We start from the raw sequence: 10,000 nt of genomic DNA, 5'->3' as shown, positions 1-10,000 counted from the left end.
ATTTCAAACCACTATAAATCTATTACATATAGCATGCTGGAAGACTGTTGAGCCTTATGAATAGTCTTATCTCAAATTCCCATGACAGATCTTGTTTTGCATATATGAGGTGCATTGCTTTGGTGCACTGGTAGCACATTACTTGTCGGACGGCATTAGGTCCAGTGGAGTACCTAAACTATACACACTTTTGAACACATATGGTGCATCCTTTTTATGTAGCCTGTCTCCCACAGTCAAACGAGATCCCCTTTTTAGCAGCTGCTGGGCTTTCTGCAAATTGAATATCCTGCAAAGTTTCAGCTTCATAGGAGAGAGGCCAGTTTGGCTCCTAGTGCAGCAGACATGCAGGCAGTCAGAGACTCTCTGCTGATGCTCACTCTTGAGCTGAAGCAGACCTGCTGGCTACGGGCACCACTGTCACTCTATCCTCAGCACAAACCCTTCCTGCATAGAGCTACAGCAACAGTGTGGGACTCTCTCTCTCCTCCTCGCCCTCTCTCTCTCTCTGTCTCTCTCTTGCTCTGTGAGTGTGAGTTGGTGTGAATATTTGTGTTTGTGTGTGTGAATACCACTGTGTCTGAGCATTTGTGTATGTGTGTGTGTGTGTGAGAAAACAAGAAGAAAAGTGGCCTGTGAGCAGTTGCTGCAAACAACTTTAACTGTCGTTTCACAATCCTTTATGTGATATTCTGTGGTTGCCGCTGTGGTGCTGAATAATTAGCCTCTCTCACCAGGCCCAGTGTCTCGCCAGAGGGGGAGACAGAAGCTCTGATGTCGGTGCCCCCCCCCCAGCCCCCCTGCCCCCCTGCCCCTCTTCTGTCCCCAGTCTGAAGGCATCGTGTTGCCAGGAGGCCCACATCAAAACATTGTCTCCACAAGGGCCACGGAGTCTTTGAAGGGCCCGCTACAGCTCACTCGCACAGGCTAACACAAACAAAGATATCTATGGGAATCTGTGCACTCCCATATGCAACTGATGGGAAAGAGACGAAAGAGAGAGAGAGAGATAGAGAGAGAGAGAGAGAGAGAGAGAGAGACTGTGCGTCTGCTGACAAAGATCCCAATTTCGATATCTGTCAAGAGTTTCCTGGGACATCCTGTATCGGGTCATGTGATCTAATTGAGTTTAGTGTTCCCTGTCCTCCCGGCACCCTGCACTGCTGATCCAGGAACTAGGGGTCAAAGGGCCACTACCTCTCAGCATGGCCTCTTCCCCTGCAGAGGTTCACTCCCACCTCCACACAGTATTCCATTACCTCCACGCTCATTCAGCAGGTGGGCTTCCCCAGCGCTGACCCAAGCAACAGCATTCATTACTGAAACCTTCAACACAAACGTCCAGCTGAGAAATAGATTCTAAACATAATATAGAGCAGGTCTCAACTAATGTGTTATTGCTCTTGTGTATACATACAGACCGAGTTTTATTTCATTTATGTATGCCACCATAATATAGCAATGCACTTTCCATAAGATTTGAACTATATATCAACATTTGCTCTCCTCAAAGCGATTCTTGTCATTCCTCATGTCGGTCCTGGGTGCATCTCAGAGAGAGAGAGAGAGAGAGCAGCATGAAGCAGGGAGCTATGTGTGGAATGTGACTTTGACGGTTGAATTAATAAAAGTATATGAGGTCCCTCTGCCCTGCGGGGAGATGTGGGGGTGGGCCATGGTGGACGGGACAGGGAGAGGCCCTGAGGCCCCACAGCTGTGGATCAACATCCACATCATACGCATCTCACACAGGACCAGAAGACCAGAAGTGTGTGTGTGTGTGTGTGTGTGTGTGTGTGTGCGTGTGTGCGTGTGTGCGTGTGTGTGTGTGTTTGTAGGGTGGAGGAAGGGTGCTAGAGCAAAGTTATGCAGGAGTAATCAAGAGAGATGGAACCAACACAATGAAGGAGAGAGAGACAGAGATATAGTGGGGAGAACGAGAGAGAGAGGGAAAAGGATGGAAAAGGAGAGAGAGAGAGGAGAAAAAAGGCTTTATCTGATTCTTTTGTCTCTCCACTGTGTAAATCTCCAGTGAAGGTTGGCCTGTCCCTTGCATAAACATGGCGTGGAGTGTCCTGGGGATGTGTTTGATCTGATAAGTCCAGACAAAGAGAAGCCTACTGTGCTGGGCTCACAGGCCTGCTCTCCTCTCCACCACTCTCTCCCTGTTTATTTGAGGAACAACTTCTGAGGAGGATGCAACTTCTGCAATGCCTTATTTAGACAATGGAGAAGTTGTGTGTGTGGCAGTTAAGTCCACACCTTTCCTTGAAAACCATCAGTCATGGTGAGAACTTCTCACTGACTCCAGCTTAAGCGTTCTGTCTAACAAAATTATTTGTACTGACCTCCATTACTATAGTAACCCCAGTATCTGTATTCAAACATTCTACTTTTTATTTGTCTTGGGTTATCACTCCAGACCGATTTAACAAGTGATTGTCCACCATGGTTCCCAGCAAGTCCGAGCCAGAGCCCACAGACTCTGTGACCTGGGGTCAACTGGCTGCAAAGCCCTAATAATCCAGCAGCAGTACAGGGTAAATGTTGTTGTTTGCTTTTGTGACTGCGGCACGCTGGTGACCCCGTTCCTTTGTCGTGGGGGTGCTGGCCGAGTTTGGGGACGTTTGTCTTGGCACGCAGCAAGCCTCCCTACTGGACACTCTGCCTAGCGGAGGGGTGGGAGGGACAGCGCTTGATGCTCGAAACACTGGACTCTTAGAATATAGATTTGTCCAGCGTGTCCCCATGGAGGAAGGGTTTATCTGACAAATATAGACTGTGTAGAGCCCTCTCCTCTTCCACTTCCCCGCCAAAGGGCTTATGCGTGAATAGCTATTCAACTCAACTAGTCCTTGTATGAAAATGTCCATTAAAAAGGCTGAAAAGGATAACAGCTGCTTAGATCAGCCTTTTAGACAGCCTAAAACGTTTAACTTGGTGATCTTTCATGATTTTTTTGACAATAAGGTTCAAATAAGTCTATGCCATAAAACAACCAGAATAATGGCAAAACTGTGAAAAATAGAGGACTGTGGCATCAAGATCAAGCAGCTGAATTTCAGCTGATTCGCAACTTTCTTGACCATTCACTCACAGTTTGCATTGGAATAAATCTCAGTAGACCATGTAGACTCAGTAGACCTCAGTTGACCACGCCCATTTTGGTCAGTCTCAGTCAGTCTCATGAATGGCATCATTTTAACTTGCATTAACTGAGTTTACATTTGAATTCCCAGCCATCTGTGCCTCATAGTATCTTACTGCCTTTGCACTCTCGTCCTCACTTTCCTCTTCCTCTCCCAAAGCACCCACCTTCATCTGTTGGGGGTGAGAGAGGGAAGAAGGAAGCTCTCCCCTCCAGAGCTCATATCCTCCATCCCTCCCTTTTAATCCCCTCTGTCCAAACAGTCTCTTGAAACAATATACAAACGCTCCCGATATGTCCAACGGATGTTAGCTTTGCATTTGAATTTAGCCACGTAGCAGTGCTGTTGGACATGCTGATGGCTTAGGCACATGCTTCTGGAAGGAATCGCGACTCTCCAAAGCAAATGTACAGTATACCGCAAAAAAACACACACACACACACACACACACACACACACACACACACACACACACACACACACACACATTTCTTGCCATCTGGGGGTTTATTTAAGAAGCCCCTGCTGCTGCTTTGCAGGCCTGACGTGATAATGGCATGATAATTCTGCTGTTTGCCTTATAGGAGCTGAGTGGGAGGGACAGGGCCCTCTTTGTTCCCTCCTCCCCAGGCAGAGATGAGATGAGGGCTCTTATGAGAAACACCCGATGGTGGTCCACTGGTACACCTTCCAACCGTATGGGCCCTACAGAGTCAGAGTGACTATATCTATCACTCCATATTCATATAGGTGCTCCTGGTTACATATGCTCACTCTATAAAACCTCACAAAGAGTTCAAGATCAATTTGCAGACCTAAAAGAATACAGAGATGATGTCTTCATTTAACTCAAAAGTGTCATTTACACAGTGTATGTGCTTTGTTTCCCTATAAACATGCATGCTGCATGCATTTCCTTGAGCATTCAGTCTGTGCTTTAGATTCCATCCCTTATTTCCTGCGACTGCTTGGAGAAAGAGTAGAGGTGAAACTGATCCTTTAAGCTGTTGAGGAGCAGTAAGTGTTGGGCTGCTCTGCTGAAAGTGGTCTGGTAGGAAATGTGCAAAACAGAGATTCTCTCTCTCTCTCTTCAGCCCAAATGACATAAATAAATGAAGACTGAGTTTTCATTAGTCATTTTGAGAAGGCATCGTGCTCACTTAATCCTGACAAATGGGTAGGACACTGTGGCAGATGTACAGACAACATTAAAGCTCAGGGCCTCGCCTGATCGATTCCCCATGCCTCTCCTCAGCAGTCTCTAGGAGCAGATCAAAAGCAGGGCCACCAAAGTTCCTCTTTCTTAGTAGCTGACCTTTTGGTTCCTGGCAGAGCTTCCTGGAGAGGACCCAACATGCTCAGCTCAACTTAAACACACACACACACACACACACACACACACACACACACACACACACACACACACACACACACACAGTCTGTCGGTTCTGTATGGCATCTCAGACCTGGGACTAGCTGCGTCTCTGGGTTGTGTATCTAAACAGTGACTCATCCCAGTTAACCCTGGGTGAGTCTCTCTAACTGCCTTAATGAGGATATTGTGTTTGTTCACTCTGTTGCTTTCCCTGGCCCTCCCTGGCTTCTGTTCCTGAGAGGGAACTAAAGGATAAATCCCTGACTGGTTGACAGTAATGCTTTCATATTTTCTACGATAATACTTACAACGATGACTTCACGCTTATAGAGAGCATTATAGGGATCCCTTTCAGTTACTTGCAGTTATAACAGTGAGAGAAAAAAAGCGAGATTTAGAGGCGTGAACAGTTATTTAGACAGATCGGTCCAGACAGACGGAGGAAAGTGTACACAGACGGGGAGTGTGGCCAAGGGCTTGATGAAAAAATACATCATTTCCCCTTTGTGCTCACAGTTTTAAATGTCAGGTAACCAAATCGCTTGGAAAGTCCGGCCTCCCATCCATCAGCTATTTTTAATTTTGCAAATTGCCCGACGGCTCCCAAATAATTCCCGCTCCCCGCTCGACGTGAACTTCCCAGGGTTCCGGTCAAAAGCGGGAATAAATGGGGCAGGGGAAAGTAATTCATCCCATCAAGTGCGCTCCAATCAGCCCCCACGTCAGAGCTGCGTTCCTGGCGTGTGAGAGAGCGAGAGCGAGCGCGGGTGACCGGCCGGACTGAGTCATGGGTTCAGACGGGCTGATAGAGACGTGGCTGGCTCTGAGGCCCGGGGCCCTGGAGAGATATGCGAGCAGGTTCACAGCTAAGAAAACACGAGGAGGATGCTGTAGTCTAAAGCTCCAGACATGGCTGCCAAAGGTGAAACTCCAAAGCTTTAGCTGTTTTGACAGCAATGACACTGCCAAGAACTCATAAATGTGTAAGTAGGTATTGTATTGCATTGCATTGCATGTATGTGTGTGTGTGTTTGTGTGTGTGTGTGTGTATGTTAGCATATGTGTTTGTGACTGCATGCTCCCTACACCCCCTCATATGTATTTTTTATGTATGTGAGAGTGTGAGTGTTCACTAGACAGTGAGGCTAAACTCAAACCACAACATATGACCGAAGCATAACATCAGCGGCAGCCGTCTGCTTAACTGCACATCTGTGGAGATGCCACTGGATCTAATCAAGGGCTTTCAGCGCTGTCAGTCAACCCTGTATCTACGGCGATAAAGTGCATGGCAGCGAACCTCATCAGTGCCATGGAAACATGTAGGAATTCCCCCCACAGGTGCCTCAGTGAGAGCCAGAGGTGATGTCACTCACATAATGAAGCTCCTTCACCGTTTTGACTTCCTGCTACCGATGCATGCTGATAGGCCCTGAGCCAATCACGACCCTGAATGCTGTCAGAACCAGCCATCACGGGCCAATCCCTGGTGCAGACATAACATACCCTAATCTTGGAATCAGTCTGCATGATTAAGGATCCCTTAAGTTAACCACCTTCTGCACAAAGCAGTATATCTGAGCCACAACTTACTTCAAATTCACCAAGTGCATTTGCAGAATATGATTTGTGTCTTACTTTTGACATTGAACTGCTTTACTACAAGACTTTTCTAAAAGATGAACCTTTCTGGCATTACAAAATGTTGGAAGGACATGTGTTTTCTAAGAAGAATAAAGGATCAGTGTTTTTGTATGAGACTGTAGCTGACTGTAGTCAAAATGGCTCTTACCTTTCTGAGGTCCACTGGAGGCATTCCAGGTAGAGGCCGCAACCATGTTGGGATCAGAGGGAACGTCAGCTCCTGAGGGAGACAGAGGGAGAGATTTGTGTGATCAAGAGAAAGTCACAGCTCAAAGACATCCAAGTCTGTTCTCGTGTTCTGGTGTTTTGGCCCGCTCTGTGAAAAACAGCCTTTGCGTGGCCAAGTGTTTGAGAAACACTAGAGGCAATATGTGATTTGTGGACTCTTAAACAAAGAGACTGAAGCCAGCTTCTCTAAAATGGACTTCATGCAGTCCTGTGTGCTACCAATGAGAAATCCATGGAGTGAAGTGGAATCAGTAAGGCCTTGAGCAGCTTTTACAGCTCAGTAAAATCAGCATCAATGCCACATCTTAAATCCTCCAGCACAAGCACGAGCTTCCTCACAAAGCGCTCAGACGTGATGCATCAGCCACTACTGTGCAGGCCGGATTAGATTGCCGTGAAGCCGCCCAATATCAATAGGTGATGACAGATTTTGGCTCTTCATTCCAGCGGACCGTGATGCTCCGCTAACAATGAGTCCTTTGGCTGTCCCCCGGCCAGAGATTCCACTGCTCCCCCAACAGCAGACAATAAACAAAGAGTGTCCTCGGGCTCTGCTCGCCGTCAGTCTGGCTTTGTGCTTGTGGCCACTGCTCTCCTGCCCGACATGACAGCCGCTGCGGAGCGATGAGCTCCCAGCTCCACGGATCAGGCATTTATGGAATTTTGCTCTTTGATCCTTGGATGGGTCTTATTTTTTTTTCCGGGCCAATTCTGTTCTGTCCGTCATGGTACATCCCTGCCAATCATGTACAGGGAAATGGACAGGCGTGTGCTCCACCTTTCTCTGTCTGTCATTCTGCTCTCCCCTGCATGCCCTCTCTCTCTCACATTTCTTTATCTCGTGTCTTTATCAGACATGCTCTCTCTCTCTCCCTCACTGCACTCCTCTTCTCTCATCCCTTCTTTCCTGTCCATCACCTCTCCGCTGCTTCTGTCCTTCTCTTTCTCTCCCCTTCGCTCCTTCCTTCACTCCATGTCCTCTCTAGCGCTGGTCAGCTCCCTCTCCTCTCCTCTCACTGTACTGTAAGCTGAGAGTGCGCCTCTCGGTGCTGGTGGACTCGGGTAATAGATCGCACAGACTCCCCGCTGCCTGCGCTTGCTGAGGAGGATAAATTGCAAGGGTGCTGACAGGCTCGGAGATCCGCTGGCACAGGCTTTCAAAAGGGGGGGTGTTGTATGGTGGTGGGCACACACACACACACTCGTTCACTCGTTATCCAATCTCTTCGGCTGCTTCTGCCATCCAAAACACGATTAACACCTCAGAACCCACAGGACCGAGCCGGAACCAGGGAGGTCCAGATCAGCTCAGCCACGCTCACCTACGCGGGCCCGCAATATCCTAAACTTCCTACATTGCTGTTGCAGGAACACAGAGAGAGAGAGAGAGAGAGAGAGAGAGAGAGAGAGAGAGAGAGAGAGAGCGATGATTTCATTATCAGGTCTGTTTATTTTCAAAAGAAGGGAACATTGGGATGTCTTCTGGCTTCTCCTTGTCTCATTCACTCGATCGCTCTCTAATTACTTTACCACAGTAGCCATTAATTACTGTCAAGATGAGGAGTTAAGGCATATGGTGGTTTCAAAGAGGACGCAGACACTGATCTTTAGGTAGAGTGCAGACAAGCTGAGTGCTGTTACTGGATATTTCCACTATAAACACACACCCTTATACTTACAAGCAAGACAGAGAAAGAGAGAGGGAGAGAGAGAGAGAGAGAGAGAGAGAGAGAGAGAGAGAGCGCAACACACGACCCCTCCAGCATCAAAACTGACCACGGACAGAGCTGAACTAAAAACTGAGAGTGACATTGACAAATGGCAGACAGTGTGGGCGCAGTCTGGCCGTTAAAGCCAAGGGCCCACATCTGAGGGTCTGGTGGGCCCAGCATCTGTGCTCGTTTTAGTTTCATCTTCCTTCGCCTAACTCGTTATATTTTGGTGTTTTCAGTCAGGGCAACAGACCAGAGTTAAAGAGTGAGGCACAGAGTAAGATGGACTGACTGAACCAAAGAACAATGCAGAGGTTCAGTGGCGCATCTGTTCTGCCTGGAACCCATGGAGACACACTGGGCTTCCACACAGCAGGCATATGAGGCCAACACACAACATACAAACGGCTTTCTGTGAAAACAGCATAACAGCAAAAAACAAATTATGCTCTAAATGATGGTTATCTAAATTGCTTGCTGCATTTCAGTGAGGGTGTATATGTGTTTATACTGTATGCGGCCTCATAGTATTACAAATGCAAATTTAAGGAAAAAACGTGGATTTCATTATTATCTTCAGCTGTTATCTGTTAATGCTTGCTAATGGCAACATCTAGCATTTTGTATTTGTTACAGTGCTTGTAGTACGCTCCCCTTTTCCCATGACCACAGTTCAGTTTGGATTTGTGTGGAATGAAATGAGCAGTACAGAATGAGAGACAGAGAGCAGTAAAAGATGGCATGAGAGCGCTGAGGAGAAGAGGAGAGGAGAGGGCTGGAGAAGCTCTCTTTCTGAGGGGGCTGGGAGAGCAGGCAGCAGAGAGGCGTGACTGTGTTAAGTGGGTGTTAATACAGGACTTAACGCACACGGTGTTTAGAGTCACAGGGCCCCTAATGAGCCTATAACACCCACACACATACACACACACACACACACATACACACACAATGACACACCTGCTACAGGGAGATAGTACTGTTGCAGACAGGATCTAATTGATGTATCACCTCTGAACATATGTGTGTGCATGTGTTGTGTATGTGTGTGTGTGTGTACTCTGCACAAGTTCCTCAATATATTTGGGAGTAAGCTGGTTGTGTATATGTGTGCAAGTGTGCTTTTTGTCTGTGTATGTAGTTTTCTAATGTGTGTGTGGTGTGTGTGTGTGTGACGCAGCTAGTCCCAGGTCTGAGATGCCATACGTGTGTGTTTGTGTCTGTGTGCCAGTGCTCGTGGCAGCTGACAGTGGGGCAGGTGTCTGAATGCCTCCTGGGTCTCAGAGGGGGAATAAAGCAGAGAGCAGGCTTATTAAACCAGCACACTGATGACAGCAAATGTCATTTGCCTGTGTCCTGCCTCCCGCTCATGTTACCGCCGCTCTGGCCAGCGCGGTCACTCCAGCCTCGGAACAAGCCTCGCCTCGCCTGCCCCGAGAGGGCTGCCATCTGGCATCCACAGCCCCGACGCCAGGCGAACGCCACTGGCTTTTACACCGTATCATTAAAGCGCTCGCTGCCAGAGCTCCACGACTGCTCTGCCGTGGCTGCCGTGTGGGGCTAGCAGGAGCGCAGCGCAGGGAGTTCATCTATGGGAAGCTCTGGTCCAGGAAATACTAACTGTACATTTCTTTGGATGGATAGAGCATATGCTGAATGACTTAGTGTACATGGACATATATATTATGTGGTCGTGCAAAAAAGCGTTTTGTGTAGAGAGCTGAACGGGCAGAGCCCAGGGGCAGCGATGGTGAGAGGGGCTCTGCAGAGTGTCCGTGTCGAGCGCATACCTGCGGTTTCCCACGACTCCCACACGCCTGCTTTCTCTTCCCCCGACCCTCCACAAAGGGTCACATCTCTCGCAGTCACGGGTGACCGGCTGTCACGGACCACCG

At 48.1% G+C, this 10,000-nt stretch overlaps 1 protein-coding gene across 1 annotated transcript in view; it reads right to left on the bottom strand.

The window, feature by feature from the left end:
- ror1 (receptor tyrosine kinase-like orphan receptor 1) overlaps nucleotides 1-6,398 on the bottom strand; it is a gene marked incomplete at its 5' end in the record, with an annotated part of 37,019 nt that extends 30,621 nt beyond the window's left edge. Inside the window, one exon of the mRNA XM_048251938.1 lies at nucleotides 6,317-6,398. Within this exon, the coding sequence (XP_048107895.1) occupies nucleotides 6,317-6,398 (82 nt within the window). The remainder of the gene's footprint in view (nucleotides 1-6,316) is intronic.
- Between the last annotated feature and the right edge of the window lie 3,602 nt (nucleotides 6,399-10,000).

Source organism: Alosa alosa, chromosome 9 (assembly GCF_017589495.1).
Source record: "Alosa alosa isolate M-15738 ecotype Scorff River chromosome 9, AALO_Geno_1.1, whole genome shotgun sequence".
Taxonomy (NCBI): domain Eukaryota; kingdom Metazoa; phylum Chordata; class Actinopteri; order Clupeiformes; family Clupeidae; genus Alosa; species Alosa alosa.
This window is presented reverse-complemented; position numbering and strand designations above follow the sequence as displayed.